We start from the raw sequence: 27,339 nt of genomic DNA, 5'->3' as shown, positions 1-27,339 counted from the left end.
CCTTCTTAGGAATCAGTTATGGAAGGAGGGCAGTGGTGGCACAGGCCTTTAATCCCAGCACTTGGGAGGCAGAGGCAGGTGGATTTCTGAGTTTGAAGCCAGCCTGGTCTACAGAATGAGTTCCAGGACAGCCAGGGCTACACAGAGAAACCCTGTCTCTGAAAAAATAAAACAGAAAAGAAAAGAAAAAAGAAAAAAGAGAGAGAGAAAAAGAATCAGTTATGGGGCTTGAGAGGTGGCTAAGTGGTTAGGAGTATACAGTGGACTTGCAGAAGACTGGGCCTCATTCCCAGCATTCCTGTCAGATGGATGTCAGACACAGACACCTGTAAGTATAACTACAAGGGATCTGATGCCCTCTTCTGTACTCACGTGCACCTACTTTTACACATACACGCAATTTAAAGTAAAAATTAAATACTTTTTCATAGAATCCCTTAGGACCTGGTGAGATGACTCAGTGGGTAGAGGGGCTGTGCACAAGCCTTATCTCTGGATCCTACAAGGGGCAGGGAGACAGGACTCTAAAGAGTTGTCCTCTGCCCTTCACACGTATATTGTGCCACACGTGTTCCTGCACAACACACACACACACACACACACACACACAAACACACACACTCAGACAAATTAATTAGTTAAAAGTTAAGTGAATAATTTAAAATCAGAACTTAATAGGATTTTGCAGGATTTGTATGTTGAAGAAGTCTTTGGAGGTGTTCCATCAGAAGACATGTTATATTCACTAATAACATCTTCAGCTACTATGAGGAGCATTGTTTGAAACTATGTGTGTTTGTTTTGTGTGTTTGTTTGTATAATAGTAGAGGGTGACAGCTGCCTTGCAATGTACTACCAATGAACGCAAGTCTTCAGATCCATGATTTCTGTTCTTTTATGAGGCAGGGTCTATGTAGTCCAGGCTGGCCTCAATTCACTGTCTAGCAAAGGATGACCTGGAATTAAGGATCTTTCTCTACCCCTGAAGTGCTGATTATAGTGCAAATGTTCGTTTTATGCAACAGTTGTGATCAAACTCTGGACTTCATACTTGCTCAGAAAGCAAGAGCCAATTAAGTGACATCCACAGCCCTTCCTTTTTCTCTCGCAATGAACCAGATAAGGCTTTGTAGTGACTTACTATAACTCAATAAAGCATCCCTAAAGAGTGACAATATAGGAAATATACATTTCAAAGTTATTTTCCGTGAAGACATAAAGTCAAAACACCATGAAGACAGGAGAATTTTTAAGTCCTCTCAACACCAAATTTAGGAAACCAATCCAAAACACACGCATAATTTCTTCATAAATATCTCCAGTGACAGCCACCGTTTGCACTGGTAGAAATGTTTAATTATGAAAAAAGTTCATCCTTTTGTTGAGTAGAAGTCTGTTCCCTCGTCCCGTCCCATCATGGTTCTACTTATGAAAGTACAGTGAAAAGTACTTCACAGGAGTTTAACAACCCAAAATTCTGTGCAAATTTCCCCTAATCTTGTTGAGGTTTGATCTTGCTGTGTATTGTAATGTTAAGTGTGTAACCCCCAAGCCCCTGGAGTTTGCACTAAGGCTCAAACAAAGCTGCTCCTGCCCCACATTATTCCTGATTGGTAAATAAAGACACCAACAGCCAAGCTGGGCAGAAGAGACAGAAGGTTTAGGCCTTGAAGGCTTGGGGTCCAGCAAAAGAGAGTGCAGGAGGAAGGGGAAGCCGGCATAGGTTAGGAGTAAAGAAAACCGCCCTGTAGCTGCACAACTGGAGTCAAGAACAGGAAAACTTGTGTTCCAGGTCCTTCCCCACTTTCTTATCTATTAGATTCAGTGTATCTGGTTTTTTGTGGAGGTCCTTGATCCACTTGGACTTGAGCTTCCAGTGGGGGAAGCAGCCCTTGGGCCTGAGTGTTTCGATGCCCCAGTGTAGGGGAATGACAGGGCAGGAAGGCCGGAGAGGGTGGGTGGGTGGGTGGGGGAGCACCCTCATAGAGGCTGGGGGAGGGGGAATGGCATAGGGAATTTCCTGAGGGGAGACTTGGAAAGGGGATGACATTTGAAATGTACATAAAGAAAATATCCAATAAAAGGGAAAAATTGTAATAAGGATGATTACAAAAAGAGCAGCCAAGATGAAACACAGTGATAACTCAGGGCTATCGATAGGAAGGTAGATTCTAACAACATAGAGGATGGATATCTGCCTAGCTCTTGCGTTGTTTAAGGCTTATGATAAATATAAGGGTGTGCGTCTTTCATCCAGGAACTTAAATGATAAAGGTGGGGTAGAAATCTTGGACCAGGCTTTAAATAATTACTACAACATAGTGGTTCTTCTCCGACCCCAAGCCAAAGGCAAGGTAGAAAGCTCAGGCTGGAACTGAATCATTTTTTACAACATAATCTATTTTTCCTAAGGCAAGATTGTTAGTTCCCAGCTGTGCTCCCCAAGCATTTCCTGATTGTGTCTCTCCCAGGTCCACTTCTCGGTCATGGGGCTCACGAAGCACCCAGCCCTGTGGTGTGGTAGCCTCCTCCTTTTCTCTCTCTCCTTCTTCCTTCTCTCCTCTCCTCCTGTCACTGTGGTCCCTACCTGCCACGCCCAGCCCAGCCCCAGCCCCACTGTAATTGAAACCCCGCCTACCTCTATTCTTCCCAGTAATTGGCTGTAGCCACTTTTATTTAACCAATAGCTCTAAATTGGAGAGCAAGCTTTATACAACAAAGGCTGGTGTGCGTGGGAATTCACTCATCTGGGAACAACTAGATCATGGGAGCTACTATTCAGCATTTGTACATTTGCATATATAGCACCAGACTAACCCCTAACATATGTGTATGTGTGTGTGTGTATATATAACATATAACATGTGACATATGACATAGGATATAGGACATATGATGTATGATATATGATTTGTTATAAAATATACGATATACAATATATACATAACATATAAATATAACATATAACATATAGCATATGTACCATATAATAGATGATATTAATAGAGTATTAATGCATAGATTATAATATATAATAAAATATAAAATATAACAAATAACATGTATATATATGCATATCTTATATATAATTACACCATTCCCCCTCCCTTTCCTTTCTGTAATAATAAGAAGGTGCACATTTTTTTTTCTTGATGGTTAAGTGAAGATAAGGTAAAGCTGTTTCATTCTTAGTCTGTAGTTGGTCCTCCAAGGAAAGTCTAGAACAGAGATGATGAGGGACCCTCTGCAGACTTGCATGTGATCATAGAAATGTATCTATGCCTGTAGCATTTACACTAACCATTGTAAACTAAATAGTGTATCTTTCCGCTAAAGGCTACTGTAAGTTAGTCACTTAGTTCCAGCTTGATGTGAGATTCAAGAAAGAAGTTAATTTCCCCTCTAGAACACAAGGTTTGCTGCTCCTTGAAGAAGCTCCCAGGATACAGCCAGGCCGCATTTTATGTTATTACTTCATCAAATCCTCACTGAAGGGTCACAAAAAGAAAGAGAGGGGTTTAGGGAGTGTGGAACGGCGGTGTGGGGAAAGGGGGTGCCTAGGTGGGCCCATGCCCAGGCACCTCTTCCCCCTGAGGGACCACAGGCACACAGACATGGTATAGAGTAGAGTTTATTCAGGGCAGAGGATGGGAGTTAGAGAGGGAGAGAGAGAGAGAGAGAGAGAGAGAGAGAGAGAGAGAGAGAGAGAGAGAGAGAGAGAGAGAACAGAAGTGGAGGCTGGCCATGACCACATGGAGAGGGGGGGAGGGGAGGAGAGCCCAAGAGGGGCAGAGAGGTGAGAGTGCCAAGAGGCTAGAGGGATGAGAGAGAGAGGAGGGGCAAGCAGCCCCCTTTTATAGTGGGCCAGGTCTATGGGGCGGGGCATACCTGGCTGTTGCCTGGTAATTGTGGGATGGAACTTAGAATACTAACTCACCACAAATTTATGGGGTAGTTAACATCACTGCACTCTGAGACCACACAACAGGGGCAGGAAGCAGAAGTTGAGGTCATAGAAAAACTGGAGAGTAACAGATAAACAGGCACTAGAATCCAGGCCTGTGGTCCTAACTATTCAGAGAGACTACAGTGAGTTCTAGGCAAACCTGAGCTACACAGTGAGTGAGGCCAGTCTGACCTGTGTATGTAGTGAGACTGTCTCTAAATCTGAAAAACTATTAAAAAAAAAAAAAAAGGTCTGGGGCTATAGCTCTGTGTATATGCCCAGTATGCAGCATGGATTTATCCCGAACACGACTAAGGCTTTGTCTTTATTCCCTAGTACTGGTTACAAGAAAAAGAAAATACATAATAGACCTTCAAAGAAAGTATTTGAAAGCAAATATGAAAATTAATGTGTAAGTTAATTTTAAATAGTATATAAATAGAAGGATTTGCTTTAAATGAAATAATAGATATTTTAATGAAAATTGAATGCTGTAGAAACAAAAATCTGGAAACACATTGGTAGTAATTAGGGACAAAATGGGACATAAAAAATTTAGAGATAAACTAAAAAAAATGAAGTATTGAGAATATTAGAGGATCAGAGGCTTCCAGGGAGAGACTGGGGCTGGGAGGGCAGAGAGGTAAACAACCTCAAAAGACCCCCTGGGTGTGACCATGGTGGGGGTGAGCCCCCCACTGCCCTCCCATGCCCATCGCCCTTACAGAAACCGCAGCTTTTGTGTTTGGAGTGGTCAGAGGTAACGGCTCCCCGAAGTTCCCATTCTGAACCTTATTTACAAATATCCTGAATTCTGGCGAAGGGAGACCCATTCTCTCCCATTATGCACCGGAAGGCCACGTCTCCTTGTTTCAGGGTGAACTCAGCTCTTGTGTTCTTCCTCCCTCTTCCGGTCGTTCTGAGAACTGCATCCATGAAGTAGCTGAAGGGCGGGCAGAAAGCAAGCCTGGTGAGGGAAAAAAGCTATTTTCAGAGAGACCAGACTAGAGCATTTGAGAGGTGTGAGGTGTAAAGTCACGGAGGTGTTTGGGAACCCGCAGTTGTGAGTCAGAAGAGAGAGTGGAGTTTATGTGAGGAAGTTTCATTATAACTGAAGACTTCATTAGGTTAGTCAAGATCGTCCCGATTACTTGCTTGTGTAGGAGAGCAGAAATGAGGAACCCTTTTATGTGGGTGCCGGGGGGGGGGGGGAGGAGACCCTGATTGAAGAACATAGTTAAAAATGGGTGCAAGTGAACCTGTCATCACCACCGTCACCACCGACACCATCACCACCATTGCCACCTCCATCATGCTTACAAACAGAGAAGTCCTGTGGTGTAGATGGCCAGGGCCCATGATCTGGTGTTTTCCAAAGAATATTACAGCAAGAGAAACGAGGAGATACTTGCCAACATAGACACATTTCCGGTTACAGGACGAGTCAGTTCTAGGTCTGGAGGGACGGCTCGGCGCTGACGTGCTTACGGTGGGAGCATGAGACCCGAGTTTCCCCTCCAGCACTTCACGCTCCTGCAGCAGCAGGGGCTGACCAGCCAGTTCAGCTGGACGCTTGAGCTTCAAAATCTCTGACAAACACACTCACAAAAGACGTGTGTCTGTTTCTGTGGGACATGTATGTCTGTGTGTGGGGGACTCAAGTTAGACTCATCTTCTGGCACCCGCCCAGCACACTTCAGTGTCACAAGCAATTGTTTTAGTAGGTGTGTGTGTGCGTGTGTATGTGAGTGTGTGAATGTGTGTGTGTGTGAGAGTGTGTGAATGTGAGTTTATGTGAGGAAGTTTCATTATAACTGAAGACTTCATTAGGTTAGGTTAGGTGTGAGTGTGTGTGCATGTGTGGGGGAGTGTATGTGAGTGTGAATGTGTGTGTGTGAATGTGCGAATATGTGTGTGAGTGTATGTGAGTGTGTGTGTGTGTGATTGTGTTTGAATGTGTGTGTGAGTGTGTGTGAGAGTATGTGTGAATGTGTGTGTGTGAGTATGTATGGGGGAGTGCATGTGAATGTGAATGTGTGTGTGTGAATGTGTGAATGGTGTGGGAGTGTATGTGTGAGTGTGTGTGTGTGTGTGATTGTATGTGTGAATGTGTTTGTGAGTGTGTGAGAGTATGTGTGAATGTGTGTGTGTGTGTGTGAATATGTATATGTGTGTGTGTATTGACAAACTCACCCAACTACAATGGGAAGTCTGTGTTCCTCACTCTGAATAATCAATTTGTTAGAATCTGATTATTATCATTCAGAGGCGGTAGAAACTGGTTGGATTATATACCCACACTATGTAGATTAGGCTAAATGGCACGAGACACAAACATGCTGTCTTCATTTGAGACGGACTCGGGTTAGGTATAGTTAAGAATGCAGACTGAATATGATAGAACAGTTGGCAAGAAAGATTATATTATGTTCTGATTTTTTTAAAAAAATATTGATTCTTTTTATGATAAAGGTAACTGTGATCATTTGTAAAATAAAAATAGAGGAAAATGTCATTTAAGCCCCACAGTGTAGAGATACACATTTTAAATGCACACGTCACACAGGAATCTATGATGTCATATTTGTGTGGCAGGTACACACTTTCAAACGCTTCCTGCCCACCAATCTGTGGGTAAGGATGCAGGTCACACCGGCTCTTGCTACACTATGCTTAGGTAGCATTTCTGTGCCAGCCGTCACCTACGACTCTCAGGAGGGAGTTTATGAGACGTCTGCTCTCGTAGTCCCCAGAAACTCTCCAGGCATGCGACCGACCCTGGCACTACTCCAGACTCACAGGGCGTGGTCCTGGCTTGCAGCCACCATCGCCCACAAAGCAGGCGTCCCTCTCCCCTCCCAGGATGCCATGCTTTTGCGGGGGGAGGCACTGTGGCAGAGTTGAAGTGCCTTAATGATTTGCAGGACTTTTTCTGTACTTTTTCAAAGAGTTAGCACCCCCCCCCCCCCGCCCACTGCCCCTGTATAATTTGGAGCTGAGTCTAATGGAGAGAGACCTAGAAGGCCACTGCAGACCTCTCCCTGCTTCCCAGACCAAGCCTCTCTCAGAAGGTCCCGTCACTCACTCACATCAGGAGCTCATCCCACAGATTTGTGAATTATAGCCAAGGATTCTGAAATCCCTGTTACAAAAGCAAATGAAGGACACTTTCAGATGAAGATGGAAATCATAACACTGAAATCATAAACCAAATTATGGGCACATTGGCGGGGATACAGCAAAGATTAACATACACCAAAAGCTAACTGCTACCCCTGTTATTTTATTTTATTTTCCTTTAAAATATTACACTGTATATTTTATATACATTCTGTCACTAGTTATTCTTCACAGTGACATTTTAATGGTCCTGTAATGTTCTTCTATAGACTCTAACCATTTACTATTGTTAGACATGAACATGATCTTCACTTTCTATTATAAATTACTACAAGGAAACTTTCATTTATACTCTCTGTCACCATATCTGCTTTTACCTAAATTCCTAGGACCTAGAACTAGGGAAACGTCAGCGTAGACGACACGGCCTGAATTCCCTTGGCTCTGCCATGTAACTTCTCACAAGTAGGCAATGCCATGATTCAAAGGCCAGCCATGCCTTCCGGAAGTTTCTGAACATGGTGTGGGCTGTGCTGTCTCGCTGATGACAGTCACGCTGCCTCAGTATTCTGTGTCCTCAGGTGAGGTGAGGGTGTGGGTTTGGGAGTGGAGAAGATAGGAATTTCTGTGTTCTGCTGACTTGGAACTCCATATGTAAACCCAGGCTAGCTTTGAACTCAGAGAGACCTGTTTGGCTCTGCCTTCCAAGTGCTAGGATTAAAGGTACGTACCATTAAACCTGTAGACCAGGCTGTCTTTGAACCTATAGAGAGCCTCTTGGCTTTGCTTCCCAAATGCCAGGATTCATGGTCTGCACCACCATGTCCAACGACAGGAACAGGAATTTTAAGGAAGCATGCTAGTCAGGCACCACACCAAGATGGTCATCTCCTTTTAGTGCTTCATGTCGAATCTACTACACCCACTTAGAGTTGTAGGATGTGTGAGCACCATTAGAGTTAGTGAGTCAGAGGACTACGTCCTCCTTATGTTGCCTCTAGAGCCCAATCTGTTCAGCTGGTGACCATGCTGAGAATTTCCCAGAACCTGTTCTGTGTCTCACATGTTTGGGACTTGCGAGTGGTAATGGCCAAGAGACAGAAAAGAGCTAGAAGCACTTCAGTCTTGGAAACGGAGTTCCCTGTGACCTGTCTTGTTACAGGCCAGCTCCTCAAATTCAGACAGCAGGAGATCTGTTCTTAGACCTGAATGTCATGGGGACAGAGAGACAGAGCATAGCATGAACTCATGTGGCTGCCTCGTACCCATTTGATGATAACTGTCACTGCCAGTACTGCCACTTGGGGTAGCCCGTGTCAGTCTAGTAGGCCAAGATGGGTGTGGGGGCTAGAGTTTCCCATCTCCTAATAATATGCCCAATTTTGTCTTTGAGTCAGAAAAGCCTGAAGTAATTACTGTCTGAACCCAGATGTAGCCTGCCAAAGAAGTATGGCTTAAAACTTTGAAGCATTTGCTTCTATACCTATTTAGGGTGTGTATTAGAGCACTTGGGATTAGCAATGTGTGCTTGTAAAAGGCAAAGAATGGTTTTGAGATAAGTAGTACAATACTGATTAATGCCTATGCCTCCTATTCTTTTTGTACATGTGTGTGTGCATATATGCATGCATGGTATATTCACATGTGTGTAAGCATGTGCAGAAGCCAGAGGAGGGCATTGGGCACCCCTCTATCATGTTCTATGCAATTCTTCTGAAACAAGGAGCCTGGATCTAGGCTAGCCCTAGTGATCCCCTGTCTCCGCCAATGCCACAGAAGGGTATCATAGGCAAGGAAGGGGACTAAACTGGCTTTGCAGGCAGATGCTGAAATCCAAACTTAGATTCTCAGGTTTGCAAAGCAGACTCTTACTGGTTGAACCATAGCCCTGGACTCCTGTTTCTTATTCTTCATTCTTATCCTTTCTGTGGTTAATTTTCTTTTGTCCTAAACAGGAAGAAAGAAGGGAAGAAAGAAAAAGAAAGAAAGGAAGGAAGGAAGGAAGGAAGGAAGGAAGGAAGGAAGGAAGGAAGGAAAAAGAAAGGAAAGGGGAAAGGAAAAGATTGGTGACGTAACCAGGGTTGATTAGAAGGCTTAGATGTCCGTAGGCAGGGGCACTTCAACCAGAAGTTCTCAGTGCTCCTGGTGGCTCCTGCTTGGCGTGGTGGAGTCATCTGTGAGAGAATTCTGAGATGGTAGGACAGCCATTGCATCTTCAAATTCATCTCTAGGTTTTGTCCTTAACAACATGCAGGAGGCTGTCAGTTTCCAGCATGTCAGAGAAGCAGTGTTCACATGGAAGTTAGCTAGTTGCTCAAATTGTAAAATAAAGGGGGGGGGGTGGATTAAGGAACCGTATTTCATCCATATGCAAGAAAATGGCAGGAAACACAATTGCTTAATTTAGCAGGAGTTAGAAAGTGATAACTAAGGGATGTGCTCTTCACATTGAGAAGGAAGCCTTGACGGTAAATGTCCATATGAAATGAAGGGAGAGATGGACACTGTGGGCTGTGAGGCCGTGGGTCACTTTTCAGTATCCTTAACCTGAAGAGTGCCGCACTGTGGAGAAGTCAAGGTTGCTCTGCTGATCTAAATCAGTAAGGTGGCCTTGCAAAAAAAAAAAAAAAAAAGGGAGCTGCTAACACCCCTCCCCCACTTCCGCTTTAGACTCCTCAGTAACCTGGCGAAGCAGAAGCCACACGCAGCAGAGGACCTGTTCCATTCCCTTGGCGAGGATTTCTTGCACGTGGTGGAGAAGTGCTGTCATGCGCAGAGGAGAGAAGTGTGTTTTCAAGAAGAGGTATCTATGTTATTCAAGCAAACACACACAAGAATGCCGGGGTGTTACCCTTTCCCCACTGCAACTGTGAGATTAGAAGAAGGATCACAGACTGCATGGGTGGGAGTGATGGGCGGGGCCGGGCCGTACCGTTCCTGAGCTTTGGACATCTTAACATTTATGTGTGTTTGGAGAAACTGGAAGAATCAGACACAAATAGAAGCGTTAGACACAATAACTCTGGTGCCAGACGGGAGGGCATACTAAGAAGTCAGAGCAGGAGGTTGAATTGGAGGCCTGTCCTAGGAGCAGAGAGCACCATTTAAACATTAAAAATTAAAAAAAAAAATGACAGTTTAAACCTGTTGGAGAAAATTGTGAGATTTTCTTTTTCTTTTTCTTCTTCTTCTTCTTCTTCTTTTTCTTTTTCTTTTTCTTTTTCTTTTCTTCTCTCTCTCTCTCTCTCTCTCTCTCTCTCTCTCTCTCTCTTTTAGGACTTTCTAGGGTATGATCAGGGATTGTTGCTTTTTGAGAGCAGGAGCTGGGGATCTGGTAAAAAAAAATTATTTCCTCGGTGGGCAGAACTTCATGAACAGAGAGGCTCAGGAACACAGAAAGGAAGAACAGGACCAGGGTTCTGTTTGAGCGCCGTGTGTGCGCGTACACACACACTCACACACACACACACACACACACACACACACACACACACACGCACGCACGCACGCATACACGCACACGCACGCACCCACACAGGCACATGCACGCACACAGGCACACGCACACGCACATGAATGCACATATGCACACCTATGTACACACTCATGCACACTCATGCACACAACTAGCCACCAGGAAGCCCGTTTTCTATAGTTAATGCTGTTGTATGCAGATAACGAGTAAACGATCTTGCACAGGATTGTGAAGTTGCTGAGCGTGTCATAGGTTGTGTCCCAGCAAACCCGTGGACCATCTCAGTGAGGAAAGAGAGCCGCGGGAGGGACAGCTTGCTCGAGGACTGGACTGGGCAGTAGCTACGGGGCATGCGACTGTGCGGTTGAGACTCAGGGTCCTCTGTCTGGCAAGGCAGGCCGGGGCTGGTCAGAGGCTCTCAGGAACATTTTTAAGGTTAATAATAACCTTCATTATTGCTTTAATTACTTGCTCCCTTCTGCCTCTTCTCTGAACTTGATGCTTCCAGTAAGTCAAATGCCTAACAGATCTCTCTCGACAATGTTGTTACGTCCTGATAGATCCCCTCGAAGTTGGATTAAATATCCATTGAAACCAAGCACCAGGAAGCACCCCTTGGCAGTGCACTGCACATCTGAGCGTGGTTGTTTCTGCTCCCTGCATGTCTGCGTGGGAACTGGAGCTCACTGCCGCTGCGCAGCACCTTAAGGGGATAGCACATTTGTTATAAGCTTGGGAAATATATATAAATTCAAATTTAACTGTGTGTGGAGTTCATATAAAGTAGGAAAAAAAACTAAGTTGAGCCTTCACAAGTCAGGTGCTATCTAGACAGTCTGTGTAAGGGTTGGCAAGCTGTGGCGTATTTTTACCTACTAGTTATGAAGGTCTTCTCCTTCCTCTGTTCCTTCTGAGAGATTCCTCCTCATGCAAGAAGGCCGTAGAAGTTATCTGAATGCTATGGTATACTGGTTAAAAGTCGCTAGACTTTATGAGCCGTTCCATTGCATTCTTTCTCATTCGGTCACGTTTGCCTTTCTGTGTGCCCTTCAGGCCAGGCTTGTCAGATTTTGGTGTGTATAATCCGGACGGCAGCTAAAATGAAGCGAGCATTCTCTGCCCACAGCGCCGTTGATTCAGTAGGTCTGTGTGGAGTCTGGGGACTCCATGTTTCTAGCAAGCTCCCAGGTACTGCAGCCACTGCTGGTGTGGTGTGCCTAGGAGAAGAACATCCTAGGAACCCCTTGTCATTGTGAAGGTGGACAAATTACGCTCTACCCCTCCGGTATTTCCTTAGGTCTGGCTTGGGGTGAGACGCCAGAAGAAAGGATGGCAGTAGAAATAAAGAAACCACTGCATTGCAGAAGAAAACAGGAGAAGTAGGGGTTATTAAATATCAGTATTTAAGGCTAGAGTACGTCTTAAAACAAACTGCAGTGCATAAAGAGATTGGCCTAAGAGGCAGGAATTAATGAAGGAAGTATTTTGGAGTCTTTTCTTTAGAAGTTTGTGCCTCTGGTTTCTGCGTTGGCTGACAGTTCTGGGTTTGACTGGTGATGGCGAACAGTGTGTTGCAATGTGCCAAGGCTCTTCCTGGAGCTGAGTTTTCCAGGAGAGGGCTCAGCCTGCTGGCCACCTGTGGAGGCTGCAAGAGCTCTGGGGGCCAAGAGGGCAGCGCCTGGAGGCATCTTTGTTTCTGGAGACTGTAACTGTCAGTGAGGTAAACCTGCTCTGCCTGCTCAAGGAGACCGTGGGTGAGTTTGAAACCTGCCATACTTCCAAAGGCCAGTGAGAGGAGAAAGTCTTTTAGAAAGAAGATACATTTTAATACGTAACTCCATAACAACTGAAAAGCTATGGGATGGAAAAGGAAACAAAATGAAGCCGGTGTCACGAAGCCAGACAGAGTAGCCAAAACATGGAGATGAAGCAACCTGGCGCCCAGTCCGGCCTTTCCTGAAGAAGTGAGGCCCTGGTGTGTAGCGCCTGGACAGTCTGAGGAAGAAGACTGCACAGTTCAGGAAGCAATGAGAGTCTAGGAACAGGCCTCAGCAGGCACAAGGAAAGCGCTCTGTTCACAGAACTTCTAGTCTAAGCGTGAAAAATCTTCTGTGAAGAAGGATGACCACACCAGACCTGTTCATCACCTCCCAGGACGTGAGAACTGAGCAAAGTTACCGTGACTCAGCAGAAGTCAGATGTGATGAAAAGTGCTTGCTAGCCAATGAGAAAGGTTAATTTTTCTGATATGTGGCTCAGTACAGGTTAACACAGAACGAAGCTACCTGCACATGATGAATTGGCCCAGCTTAATGAGTCTACTGTCAAAGTTGCTGCAGTTGTATGATACAATTTCGAAAAAAAAAAACCATGATCTGTTTAAGTAGGATGATCATCTAAGTATCTATTGATCAGGTCAGGTCACACTGAGATACTGACCAGGTTGGTTGTTTTTTGTTTTTTGTTTTTTTTTTTTTTTTTTTTTTTTGGTCTTTGTTTTCTTTTTGATTCATTCCATAAGTTGAAAATTAAGTGATACACAATGTGGCTTACAACAAATAAAGAGGAACAGGGTATATTCCCTATTTGTAAGGTACAATTTTAAGTCTTTTCATCCTCTTATGAGTGGTAGAATAATTTTAAGAAATATCATCATTCAATTAATGTGGTGTATTATGTATTACAGTGTATGATCATATATAATAGTGGACTTACTGTGCTACATCGTCTGGTTTAAAGAACCTACTTCATAACTGGAACATGTATGTTGTCTGTTAACAGATTGCTTCTAAAATTAGAAACCCGTAGTCTCTTCAATGGTAGACTTACTGGAAATAGTATTTACAATAGCAGGTGGGTCTGCTAAAGGTCAGAGACTTCCTGTTATCTCTCAAAAAACGACATTACAGCTGCCGGCTGGTCAGGGAAGCCCTGTCTCTTTTGTAGGCTACCATTGCTGGCATACATAAAATGATGCCGTGTGTGTTTGTGTGTGTGTGTGTGTGTGTAGTTTTATGATGTGGAGCTGTAGTTTTCTGATACCTCCTTCATTTCTGAGAGGATTTCCCAGGCTCACAAAACAAGCCCAAGCAGATACTTTCCTCACAATTAGAATAACTCTGGGTTTTACTTCCATAGTTTCTGTAATAAAATGTTGCACAATCTTTCAGTTTAGACTGAGTTATCTTTAGACCTGGTTGTTGGCTGACCTCAGAGGGCATCTTTCTTCATGCAGCCCCGGGCAATTGGATTGCATTATTAGCCATGCTTGGCTCCTTCTTAATTGCTTAAGGCTTTCTAAAAGTATATTCTAAACTTATGTCTGTCAGTATGAATGCTTGTATTGTTTTTCAGGATGAATACCTGGCAGAAAAATCATTGTGTGTGTTTATAAACACACACACACACACATACACACATGTACACACACATACACACCCATACACATACACACACATGCACACACACACATACACACACATGCACATACACACACATACACACATACATACACACACATGCATGCACACACACTTACACACACACACACGCATACACACATGCACACACACATACACATACACACACATATACACACATACATATACATACACACACAAACATACACACACAAACACACAGGTTTGCACATGTGTGCTCCCATACAGAGTTAGGATCGATCTTAGGGTCTATACTTCCACCTCTATTTTCCTTTTTAAAAAATTTAAGACAGAGTCTCACTAGTTGCCTAGATAGGCCTTGAACTTGTAACTTTCCTGCCTTAGGCTCCTGAGGGCTGAGCTTACAGGCCTGCCCTGTGCCACCTTTGCAATTTTCATAGACTTTTTTTCTCCCCATATATTAGCACAGTACTTTTACTGGTCTGTCAGGAGAAATTCTTCTATTGTAAATAATAGGACTGAATTCCAGCTGACCTAAACAAGGACAAACTTATTGAAAGGACATTGGTAGCTTCAAGACTTGGTGAAGTCAGGGAAGCCTGCGAGTGTTGGACCACAGTGGGTGCCGCTCCACACAAGCCCGGAGCAGCTCTTCTCGGGACTACGGCCTTTCATTGTGGCGACATCTTTACCTGCTACTGCTCAGAGCTCCTGGCTCCACCGTCCTATCCTGTCACTCGCAGTTGCCTTCGGTTTAGTTCAAATTGACGACCAGGTCTTAACATTGGTTGTATTTTTTTTTTTTTATTTTCTAAATCATTGACAGCATTTTATTTTTTGCAAGACTTTACTGTTATACTGTGGTATCAGAAGAGATAGAAACCTTATTTCTACTTTATGTGCATATGTATGTGTGCTATGTGCATATGTATGTGTGCTATGTGTATGTGTATATATGTGTACCTATGCACACATATACACAGGCCATAGGTTCTGTTCCATTACACTCTGCCTTCTAGCTTAGAAAAAAATTTCTCAGGCTGGAGAGATGGCTCAACTGTTTAAAGGCTAGGCTCACAACAAAAAAGTATAAGTGAAAACATTTCTTGCTGAACCTGGAGCTCACGGTTTGGGCAAGAATACCTGGTCACCCATCCTCCTGTCTCTGCACTGCGGCCAGGGTCTCCACAGCCACTCTCAGCCTTTACATGGGTACTGGGAATCTGAACTCAGGACTTCATGCAAGGACTGCTACTTACTGAGCTGTCTCTTCAGCCTACTATGTATGCCTCTAAAGGGAATCAGCAAACTGTTATGTGTGGGGGAGTGTGGGGAAGAAACATCCCATGGCTTATGGGAGGGGAGACAGGTAATTAGTGTTTATCACAAATACGTGTGGTGTGCTTAGTGTCTGCAGCAGGCTTCATAGGGGGCCAAGGAGGAGAAATCATGGTGGTGTAAGGACGACACATCTTTGTCTCCTGTTGTACACATTCTAGCACAGGAGTCGGTGTTCTGTGATATCTGTCTGTTTATCTATCTGTCTGTCTATCTATCTATCTATCTATCTATCTATCTATCTATCTATCAATCAATCTATCTATCTATCTATCTATCTATCCATCATAGAAAATGCATTTATTATGTAGCTCAGCTGGCTTGGACTTCACTGTGTAGCTGAGGCCACCCTGGAGTTGACTATGATCCTCTTGTCTTAAGCTTCCAAGCTCTGGGTTACAAGTATTTGTGAGCGTGCCCACCCAGCCCACACGCACTTTTCTCTGGAGTCTTGTGTGGACTTTATGGTAGGCTGTGTATTTCTCCTTTAATTCGGGGCTGTCTTCATTATTAGACTGCTTTCTGCTTTTCTAGGCCAAGACACAGTTACATAGCTTCATGATGGAGCCTTTGCTTAGCACATGGCCCTAACTCTAATCCACAGCAGCATATAGGAATAAATAAAGGTTTTCCTGCATGTTTTCCCCATATCTTACTTACCTTAGCCAGAAACATATTTTCACATTACTGGTTATTGTAACTATTACAATTCACCAAGGAACTATGGGAAACATGATGTCAGAAAAGACAGATACAGAACAGACTTCTGTTACTATTAACTTCAGAGAAATGAAGAACAAATTAGGTCTCTGGTTAAGCTTATGCGGTGATTTCACATGAACATTTACTTAAAAGGGGACTGGAGAGATAGCTCAGTGGTTAAGGGCACTGACCACTCTTCCAAAAGACCCTGGTTCAAATCCCAGTGCCTGCTGTGGCAGCTTACAGCTGTCTGTAAGTCCAAGGTCTGACACTTTATGTACAGAGACATGCTGGCAAAACACCAATGCATACAAGATAAATGTAAATACATTTTTTTTAAAGAAAGAAAGTTGACTTTAAAATTTACAGGTTATAGAAGGAGGAGGGATTTCTTAAAGTCCAGAAGCATATGCCAAAGCAAGCCTGAAAAGTCCATTCTGTCTAAATGATGGGCTGTGATGATGTCAGAGTCAGGAGGAGGGACTAAGTGAACACACTCGGCCTTCTCCCAGGGATTCTAGGGGTGCTTTGGAAGGCAAGCCAGCTTGTGTGTGTGTGTGTGTGTGTTGTGTGTGTGTGTGTGTGTGTGTGCATGCCATGTGTATTTGTGTATCTGTGTGTGGATGTATATGATGAGTGCACCTGTTTATATGTGTGTACATGCATATGTGTGTTATCCTACAGCAAAAGAGCCTGGCCATCTTGAGAAGAGATGAAAATATTTTAGTTCTGATGACCTGAAAGGGAGAAAGGACGTGCAGTCAACTGAGTGCCTAAGTCACCAGGCCTGTGGGGAAGTGTGACACTGAGAGGAAGGGGCATCATGGAGCCACCTCAGAATACAACATGGAAGCCCACGGCTTTTCTGTTTAGGGGCCAGGACCATTGTAGTTTTGACTTCTTCCCTCTCACAGGTATGCCTGTTCTTTTCCCTAGGGACCTCGACTGACCACAAGGTGCCAGTCCCTCTTAGAGGCCGCCTCCCCCCAGAGCGGGTTGGTGTAGGATCATCACTGAGACCAGTTGACGGAGAGCCTTCTCTTCCGCTCAGTGCTGTAGCAGAACACTAGCTGGTCCACACCACCTTTCCTTTCCCCTCAGCAGATGCCACATGGGCTCCCAGATCAGCCCCTCAGAGCTCTCCCACCTCACGGCCTGCATCTCAAGGGCAGTGACAGAGACACGAACCCAAAGACCATTCAAGGCCTCCAACCAACTCAGTGTGCAGCCACGCCTGGCTGGGGACTGCTGCTGGGCGCCCCCAGGGAAGACTTCAAGGTCAACATGGAGCTGTCCTGCACCACTTCCGAATGACTGAATGGAGGGAAATGCATGAATAAGGCGACCTTCATGACTGGGCCCTGGCTCTCCCGTGTGTATTCAAGGTTGACGTTGCCAGCAATGGCACCCAATACATTTGTATCAACTAGAACAATAAATTGCATTGAAAATGACACAACAAATTTACAAGTGGAACTTTAAATTTTTTTCTGATTTTTAAATATTACTTTAATAATGTAAATTAATAATAATTTATTAATAATAATATAAGCAGTAGTAGTTTAGTGTTTACTGAATAAGTGAATTATTTTGGCTTGAGAAAGAGAAAACTTTTGATGATGCTCTTAATTTGATCTTGTTTATTTTCTACTCCGAGTTATTAATATGTTTATGGATATTAGCAACATTCACATTTGTTGATCATCCCATGCATCTAACACACTGTGTAAAATACTTGGACATCAACGGAAGGAGAGGCTCCTAGTCCTGGAAAGGCTCAATGCAGCAGTGTAGGGGAATACCAGGACAGGGAAGCAGGAGGGGGTTGATTGGGGAACAGGGGGAGGGGAGAGGGCTTATAGGACTTTCTGGGAGGGGGAACCAGGAAAGGGGAAATCATTTGGAGCATAAATAAAGAATATATCTAATTAAAAAGAAAAAGAAAAAGAAAAAAGAATCAGACATCAATGAGAGGAGAGGCCATTGGTCTTGTGAAGGATTGATTCCTCAGAATAGGGGAAAGCAAGTCAGGAAATTGGGGGGGGGGGGAATTGAGCAGGGGGAGGGGGAATAGGATAGGGGGTTTTTTGGTAGGGTAACCTGGAAGGGGGTTAACATTTGAGATGTAAATAAAGTAAATATCTAATAAAAATTTTTAAAAAGCGAAAAATAATACTGTGGTGGAGACCAGAGAGATAGCTCAGCCGCTAAAAGCGCCTGCAGCTTCTTTAGAGAGACCGTATTTGTTTCCTCAACTCACAGCTAGCAGCTCACTGCTGCGTATGACTCCTGCTTGGAGGATCCCTCTTCTGGCCTCTGCTGGGACCCATTCACACATATGCTCTTGTGTACACACACACACACACACACACACACATTCACACATACACACACACAGACACACACACTCACACACATGCACATGCGCACACACACATATTCACACACACATACACATTCACACATACACACACACACACACACACACACACACACACACACACGAAAACATACAAGGATAGAATAAAGATAAATACAGGGAGCCTAAGCCACTGATGAGCTGATATAAGACACAATCAATTTAAGGCATTATAATAAAGACAGCTCGCGTGCCCAGCATTCCAAAAGTGGAGCGAAGGATCATGGTGCACAGGGGCTTCAGATCACCCACTGTAGCAGAGACCTAGAAAGGTCGCTGAAGGACGGAGCCTTGCCCTGACCTAGACAGCAAGAATGGCTTCCACAGCAGGACAAGCGGTGCAGGGGGTTCAGAGCATGTAAGCGATCCATTTGCCTGTGGCTTTTGTATTGTGTTTTGAATCTCGTGTGTGTGTGTGTGTGTGTGTGTGTGTGTGTGTCTTTGCGCTTTGAGTGTGGGCCCACGCATGCCGTGGTAGATGCCCGGCAGTAGCAGGACATGCCCAGTGTAGACCATCACCTCCTGCCTCCTGTGCCACTGTGGACAGCGGCCAGCTGGAGCTTCCCAGGACTCTCTGGTTGGTCTTCTTATCTCGCCCTAGGAGCCCTGGGATTACAGATGTGTATTATCACATCTGGCTTAACATGCATCCTGGGAATTTGAACTCAGATCCTCGTGCTTTCACAGCAAGGGCTTTACCCCCTGAGCCATTTCCTCAGCCCAATGTGGCTAGCTGTAAGACAAAACCAAAGTGGTTGCGGGCAATGAGGCTTAGTGGAAGAGAAGACTGCAATGGCGGAGGGTGCGTGTGACTAAGCAGATTTAAACTTAACAGATACTCTCCCTCAGTGCTTCTTACAGGCAAAGTGCCAGCATTTACATGTGTTAATTCACACTGTGCTCACAACTGTTGAGTGAAACAGCTACAGGCAGCTCTCCTCTGCAGACGCTGCTCCTGTGAAGTCAGGCGACTGTGGAGGAAAAGATACTCAACTATTACTATGCCAAGTAGAGTTTTCCTTGTTTTTAACCCCTCATCAATTCAGTATAACAGTATTTACACATCACTTACACTGTCCTAGTTATAAGTTAACTAGAGGGGACAGAGTTTCTGGAAGGCTAACAGGCTTCATGCAGATTGTCCAATTTTAAGGAGGTACTTTAGCATCTTTAGATGGTAATGTCTGAGCAGAGTCCTGGAACCAGTCTTCTAGAACTCGACTCTTAACATCCGTCCATAGGTTCAAATCCCTCCCGTTTCTTTTAATTAGCATCTCAGTCAACCTTCTAGCCTTTCAGGAGTTACTTTCCTCATATATAATATGGAATTCAAAGAATAATTTCATCATGAGATTGTACGACCCATGAAAAGCCATGCAAAGCAGAAGGCAAGTGGTATACCAAGTTTATGAAATCTCAGGGTTTTGATGCTCAAATATTGATGTCAGTGGCCCAACTCTAGCATATTAAATACCATCGAGTGCACAAGCAAATAGCGCTGAAGGTTTCCTTTCTAACTCCATCCTACCATATGTTTCCCATGTACACACTTCAACATAGCAGTTAAACCTGTTTCTCCCCTTCATCAGCCCCTCGCACAGGGCACAGGGCATGTCTCCCCCTTCAGGTTCTCACACCAATCACAGCCTGCAGTAATCACATCAATCAAAGTTCCGCAGTAATGCTGGCTAACGGCATACTTCAGAGTCCTGAGGTAATAAAATATATTTGGGGTGGTTTATTTTGTGGGGGCACTTGATGTTAAGTAAAAAAAAAACCATGAAGTTGCTAGCTACTGGATCAGACTCGTGAATAAGGAGAGGTGTGCACAGTTGAGTTTATAAGAGTGTTTTAGATAGTTAATTCATGAGTTGTTTATTCATTTTATTGAGCATATCCTATGTATAAGACATTATATGAAATACAAAAAGTACAACTGTAAAATGCAACAGACCATGATTAATAACCATAGCATGATTTCTGGGGTTTAATTTTAATTCATATGTAACTGACAGTGACATATTTGGATCACCTAAAACAAGGAAAAGCCTTTTTTCACAAAAAAGTCCACGGTCTTGCTCCTTGCAAAACCAGCTGAAATAGATTTGGCCTTAGAAACCACATTTGTTCTCTAGGCCTGTGTAGCCATCTTAGCAGTTAGCCATGCAACACAGTTAAGGTTTCTGATCTCACGGTTTCTGAAGACCAGGAACCAGGAATGGTTTTCTGCCTCAGAGTCACTCAGAAAGCTGCACCAAAGGTGTTAGGATAAGTTCTGGCCTTTGAGGGCCAGAGATGCACTTCTGTGAGAAGCCCATGTTCTAGGGCTGCCTAGAAGAGCATCTGCTGGCTTTCTGTAGACAGGGCAGCAGCTCCTGATCAAACAGGCTTTCCTGGTCAGCTTAGACCATCACATGCCAAAGGAAGAGAGCGGCAGAGCATCCGAGGCGCCTTAGCAACTCTGGGAAACTTGTGCTCTCTCTCCTGCTTTGCTGTCACTTAGTGTTTCTAGATGCTGACGGCAAGTGATGTGATTAACTTGCTGAATCAGTCGTTCCACATCCCAACCAACAGCCTTGCATCAAATGCCATACATTTATAATTGTCTCTCAATTAAAAATAAAAGGCAATCATTATGTTCAGCCGATTTGCAGGAGTATGGGGGACAGATAAGAAAGATTTGTTAAATCTCACAAAGATAAGATCAAGGTGCCATTTGAATAATTAACTAAAAGCATTCTGTTTCTAGTGGAAATCTAATCTTGCATGTACTTCTAAGTCTTTGTAGACAACTTTCATGCAACATATTTTTCTTCCCTGATTGAAATGCATCCTTGTATAATATTCAATAAACATTAAATTTGGAGAAACAGGAATTACAAATAATTCTATAATCTATACATCACTTGTTTGGGGTTTGTGAGTGGAAACACAGCATTAGTGTGCAAATACACAAGTAAATAATAACCTAATGGATGAATATTTTACAATATAATTATAGATTCTTATATTTGTAAAGAAAATTAGCCCTACTATTAAAATATAATTTTAATGACTGTAGCATCAGCATAGTAAACAACTTTAAAGAAAGCCTCTGTGTCTCTGATGTCCATATAGTATCTTACAAATTGAATTATAGGATAAATTTAACATCTAACTTGTGTTAAAAAATCCATTTGCTGCATCAAATATTGTCACTATCTGTCGAACAGTTTAATCTTTGCTAATAAGGATTTTGTTGCTCTGATTTGGCAGCTTTTATTTTCTCTGCCTGAATTCAGTTTGAAATCGGCCTTGTGAAAGAAAACCTAGGTTGGTGAGGTTCCGGGAGCTTCTTCTGCAGTTTGCACAATATCACATTGCGCCAGCAGAGGGCGCACTGTAAACATAGTGGTTGGAGGTCTTTGAGCTTCCTCGGCTCTGGAGACCAGATTTTTCCTTCTTCATTCTGCATCTGGTGTTTTTCCAGGGCTAGCAGCCCGGGAGGTGCAGCTTTCTGTGGTTCTGTTTACCTGGTCTGTTTCTCCAGCTTTTGATTCAGGCAGTGGTGATATAACCTGAACCCAGTGCCGGTCAGATCTTTATCCAGAATCCTCCTGTCTATATTTAATTCTCATCTCCACGAACACTAAAGACAGGGCTGTGTGGGGCTGGCTTTGCCAGGCACCCGTTAGAACTCTATTTCTGTCTTTACTGCCACTGTCCTCTCATAGTTTAATAATTCTTCATGCTAAACTTTTTATGTTCCTGCACGCTTTCTCTCTACTGATCTCAACCGAACAGTTGGTCACTGTTGGATACAATACTTTTGCATACAGTTAACAGTTACTTGCATTTTCTCTTCCATGAGTTTTCATACCAACTTTCTTTTCCTGTGCAAGGCTTGCTGAGCCTTGTATGCACTCTGTAGACTTTATATATAGATATATCTCATTCTGAGATAGGCCCTTATTTAAGGCACAAGTTGGCCTGGAACTTACTAAGTAATCTGTGCTGGCCCAAATTTGTAGAACTCTTCCTGCCTCTGCCTACTGAGGGTAAGATTACAAGGATATGCCACCAAACCTGGATAGGTTTTCAATATATTACAATCTTTTGGTCCACATTTAGTGAGATGAAACTATGCCTTTTGTCATCAATAGGCAAAGCATCAGAAATGTAAGAGTTCATTTCAACCAGTGGGGGAGACTTCCCTGTATAAAAAGGCCACACTGTTCCTATCCTGTCAGCCAGAACCTGAGTTCTGGCGATGCTGGCTATGAACAGCTTACTGTTAGAACTATTTCACAATTTAATGTTGGCAATACAACCTTACCTTAGTACAGGTAACTTAAGACAAAATTCAAATGGAAGTTGTTTGGGGATAGAAGAATATTGATTAAAACTCCATGTTAGAGAGTTTAGAAATAAAACCCCATAGTAGTTTAACCTCTCCAGGTGGGAACAGCAGACCAGCCAGACCTTTGAGAGTGTCTTACCACAGCTAGGATGCTGTGACATCCTGCCTGGTACCTACAGTGAGGTGGCTTTATCCACAGGAATCATCAGAAACAACGAGGTATTTGCGGTAGGTCCTCTTCTAGCAAATGCAGTGTATTTTATGTTTGTGGTATATATTTGTTTACAAGGACAAAGAAAGATAATGAGTACAACCCACTTTTAAAGACATTTAAGACAGCTCAGAAGTCATCCATAGCACAGAAGGGGGTGGTGACATGAAAGGCCTGAACAAGCAGAATTTAGGTTTGTTGTTTTTAATAATATTTATTTTTTTACATGTATAGCTATTTTGCCTGCCTGTGTGTCTGTGCATCACATGCCTGCAGTGCCCACATAGATAGGTATCAGATTCTCTAGAACAGGAGCTGCAGATGATTGCCAGTTGCCCTGTAGGTGCTGGGAACTGAACCCGGGTTTTCTGGGTCCCAATGTTCTTAACCACTTAGCTACCTCTCCAGTCTCGAGTTTAGGTTTCTTTATACAATCAAAAGACATTTTATTCTAAAAGGTTAAGTAGCTCTGATACTACAGAGTTAAGAATCGTCAGCCCTTGTAGGTCTATGTCTAAATTTGATGAAAATGCTCAAATGTTTACCCAGCTGTAAAACATGGTCCGTTCAGACCCCTAATGGCTTGAGAATTGTGTTTCTTGTTGACATCAAGAACTGGAAATGTTGACCTCCCGTCATTTACGAGTCAGCGAGTATCTTGGCTCTTTTAAGAGTGCAAGATAAAACGAGTTTAAACCACGTGATAAGAGCAGAGCCCACTTCTGTCTGAGCTCACTCGAGAGTTTGCTATCGATGACATTTGGAATACGCAGTGTGCCAGCTTCTTCAGTTACTAAAACGAAGTCCCATCTTGCCTTGGTCCAACTCTGAACTGCAGCCAACCTCAGTATTTCAAAGAGAAAGCAGGCGGCTCGGCGTTCAGTTCCCCAAAGCTTCAGGGTCACACATAATAGGGTGCAGCACGGACCGTACACTGATTGAGCGGTGCCCCCTCTGACACCGTTCAGGAGGGGCTTCCTAGCAGGAGCTGCTGCGCTTCTAAACTGTGGTCTCCGTTTTCGCTGTCTGTTTACTCTGAAGACACTTCAGTATGAAGGCTCTTTCGGTATTGAATCTGAAAAGGAGAACAAGAATATAAAAAAACTGGATTCCTGGGGGGCACGGGGCCTATGGAAGGAAGACCCAGGGGTCTTCTCTGGACTCACTTTGCCATTATCCTCTCAGTCTCTATTTTCTCTTCTTCATCTAATCTTTGAAGGATGGATTCCAAGAACGAAAAGTGAAAATTAATGTATGGAGCCACCTGAAAAGAAAAACAGAAGGTTTTATGTAAGAAGCGCCTAGTCTGCAGGAGACGCGCAAGCGCAAACATGCTGAGGCCGCGGGCGGGCGCCCGTACATCACTGCTGATTTCTTCCGCGTCTTTATCCATGAGGAAGATTCGAGCGTTGCTCTTGGATGGTCCTTGTATTAGCCTCTGCAGCAGTGGGACATCCGTCTTTTTTAGCTTTCTCTGCTCTGCCAATGGAAAGGAATGAAACAAGTAAGAGTTAAATCCTAGAAAAAGAAAGGGTAATTTTGTCTTTTGGTCTTCCTTTGGTTTGTTTGAGAAGCAATAGAATCTGAGAACCCCCTATCCTGCAAAATGGAGAGCCATGCCCCATTACCAGGATACATTCCCAGACCCCACGGAACATGTGACACTGTCGATGGCATATAATGCCGAACATCTGACTGCCCTGTACATAGACATACATATCTACAATAAAGTATAATTTATAAGTTGGTCACAGTAAGAGGGGAGCATCACTAGTAACATAATAGAGCCACCACAGTATAATCTAATAAAGCCATCAGCGTTGCTGCTTTTATACTTTTGGGGGGGTTTTTACATCCCCCCGTTGATATTATTGGAAGACTAACACTATAGCGCCTCAATGGTTGTCCTGCTAACTAAGCTGATACTAAGTTTCTAACAGGGAGGTTGTATCTACAGCATGGATACAATGGACAAATGGATAAATCATCCCAGGGAGGGAGGGCAGTGAAGGACAGGACAAGAGTTCATCACTGCACTCTTTAAAGCTTATGAATTGTTATTTCTGGAAATGTCCATTCAATATTCTTGTTCTATGTTTGACACTGGCTATCAGTAACCTTACATGTTAAATAAGAAAACATTAGCATAAATTGAAATTAAAAAGAACAACCTTTACATAAACTACAAATGAACTTCTTCTCCATATAGGTTCTGACTTACTAGTTCAAAAAATCTGGCCTTAATTTCAGTTATTTAGACAAAACTCTAGTCCTACTGAGGGAACAACATGGCTTCATCCATCCATCCATCCATCCATCCATCCATCCATCCATCCATCCATCCATTCATCCATTCATCCATCCTTCCATCCATCCATCCATCCATCCATCCTTCCATCCATCCATCCATCCATCCTTCCATCCATCCATCCTTCTATCCATCCATCCATCCTTCCATCCATCCATCCTTCCACCCATCCATCCATCCATCCATCCATCCATCCATGCATTGACTTAACAAACATTTATTTCCAAGTTCAGTTAATGGAACTTCATTTCATGGTTGTTCCTAACTTCTCCTTTTGCTCCTATCTCTCAGTCAGCTCTTGAGTTTTCCGAAAACTAAAATATAAATGCAGACCCATGAGATTAGTTCTGTTCATTATCTGTGGGTTTCATCTCATCGGCCATAAGGAAGAGACAAAAGAAAATGGATACAGTTACAGAATTTCAAATGTAAAAAAGTTAGAATAAATGCCTTACCACAAAAGTATCCCGTCAAAGCCATCTCCCACCTGGGATTTCACTTTAACAAAAATCAAGCACAGAGAAAAGCCCCGAGTCCCCCAATTTCTCTTCTCTTCTCACCCCTGTCCTGGGGGTGAGCACATCTGGGGGTGAGCACATCTGGGGATGAGCACATCTGGGGATGAGCACATCTGTTTCCCGTCTCAGGATTAGTTTTATTCTTATTTCTATTCCCATTCACCCTGCACTGACTTCTGCCCCTTGCCATGTCTGGGGCAGCAGGAAGCCCTCACGATTCTGTTCCTCTCCTCAGCACAGCGGAGTCCTCTCTCCACCTTTATGTCTAAGGCTAGCCTGGTTTCGCACCCTCAGCCGCTTCTGCTGCTGACCTTCCCAAGGTTCTTGCTTCTTGGTGGTCTGGAACCATTACCGGAAACACAACCCCACCTCCTCAGTTCTGAACATGCCCCCTCCTGAGGGAGAGCTCACATTCTTAGGATGTGTCAGTCTCAGTGACAAATAAGGAAGAGCGAACGGACAGGGTCAGGCAGGTGGCATGTCATGATGACCAATTTGCCAGGGCAAGGAGGGACAGGAGAAAAGTGCAGAGGTGACACACAGGGAGCCCAGCACCTCCTGGACAGCCCTCCACAGACAGATTCCGGGAATTCTGATCTCCACTCAGGCGACTGAATGTCTGACAAACAAGCACAGTTCTTTGTAGCAGAACCTCCTGGAAGATATCTATTCTAAGTTCTCTCTCTCTGGAATTGGAGAAAATATAAAAAGATATTCAAGAACCCTCTCTCCGGGAGGGGAGTGTAGCTCGGTGGTAGACGGTGTGTTAGGCTTACACCCAAACTCTGTAATCAACAGCCATGATAACGAACCCTTTCCTGTCCTTTCTTTCTTTCGTATTCTGTTTCTTTCCTTTGTTAATAGATTCAAGTGGCCTGCTTTTCTGCCTTCCTATGGACAGAAAGCTAATGTGCTGCAGTGGTCAAATTTTCTTACCTCCTGTCCCAAAAATAATGTAAAGAGCGAAATCCCGAGGGCTATTTTCAATCTGTCAATGGAAAAACATGGAATGAATGTAATTGTTTCAGATGATGTTATTAGACCCAAAGTATCTAGGGGGTGGGGTCCCATTGACCCTTCACTGTCAGCATGAGGTTTTCTCATGGAGGAATAATGGGAATTTCTGCGCTGCAGCTGCCCTGAAGAAATCTGAGGAAATTCTCATCCAACAGTATTGAACATATGATGTTGGTTCAGAGCCCTCAGCTCTTTTCCCGAAAACTGCATGTGTGTGTCTCCATGAGCTTTTACTTATGCACACGGTAATGCTCAGGTTAGTGGTCAAGATTACCTTAAATTTTTGGAGAAGTTGCTTTATTACTTCTTCAGTTTTCATGATACTATTGGCTCTGACCTTAGTCTCTGATCCGAAGGTCGGGGTGAAGATGGATGTCTAAAAGACAATGAAAATCACAGGAGATGTCAAGACTCTATCAACCAACTATTGTCAGTATCTTGAACCTGAAGTGTGTGTGTGGGGGGGACACGTAATTCTAAGAAGTGATGACTCAACTTCTTGTGATGTCACAGTATTCTCAAATAAACACAGATTTAGTAATAGC

At 43.7% G+C, this 27,339-nt stretch overlaps 2 protein-coding genes across 4 annotated transcripts in view; one reads left to right on the top strand and one right to left on the bottom strand.

The window, feature by feature from the left end:
* The window catches only part of LOC127696519 (alpha-fetoprotein-like), a 45,626-nt gene extending 28,222 nt beyond the window's left edge, over positions 1 to 17,404 (top strand). The window contains exons 13-14 of the mRNA XM_052199323.1: positions 9,737 to 9,869; positions 16,919 to 17,404. Coding sequence (XP_052055283.1) covers positions 9,737 to 9,869; positions 16,919 to 16,987 — 202 coding nt within the window. The 3' untranslated portion in view covers positions 16,988 to 17,404. The remainder of the gene's footprint in view (positions 1 to 9,736; positions 9,870 to 16,918) is intronic.
* A 5,741-nt stretch (positions 17,405 to 23,145) lies between these two features.
* The window catches only part of Rassf6 (Ras association domain family member 6), a 36,156-nt gene continuing 31,962 nt past the window's right edge, over positions 23,146 to 27,339 (bottom strand). For all 3 annotated transcript variants that reach the window (XM_052199281.1, XM_052199282.1, XM_052199283.1), the window contains exons 7-11: positions 27,069 to 27,170; positions 26,714 to 26,765; positions 24,312 to 24,430; positions 24,118 to 24,215; positions 23,146 to 24,026 (exon numbers count right to left, since the gene is read on the bottom strand). In XM_052199281.1, coding sequence (XP_052055241.1) covers positions 23,951 to 24,026; positions 24,118 to 24,215; positions 24,312 to 24,430; positions 26,714 to 26,765; positions 27,069 to 27,170 — 447 coding nt within the window. In that variant the 3' untranslated portion in view covers positions 23,146 to 23,950. The remainder of the gene's footprint in view (positions 24,027 to 24,117; positions 24,216 to 24,311; positions 24,431 to 26,713; positions 26,766 to 27,068; positions 27,171 to 27,339) is intronic.

The sequence above is a fragment of the Apodemus sylvaticus genome, chromosome 11, assembly GCF_947179515.1.
Source record: "Apodemus sylvaticus chromosome 11, mApoSyl1.1, whole genome shotgun sequence".
Classification (NCBI taxonomy): Eukaryota; Metazoa; Chordata; class Mammalia; order Rodentia; family Muridae; genus Apodemus; species Apodemus sylvaticus.
The sequence above is the reverse complement of the archived record's forward strand: the minus strand, read 5'-3'. Positions and strand labels throughout refer to the sequence as shown.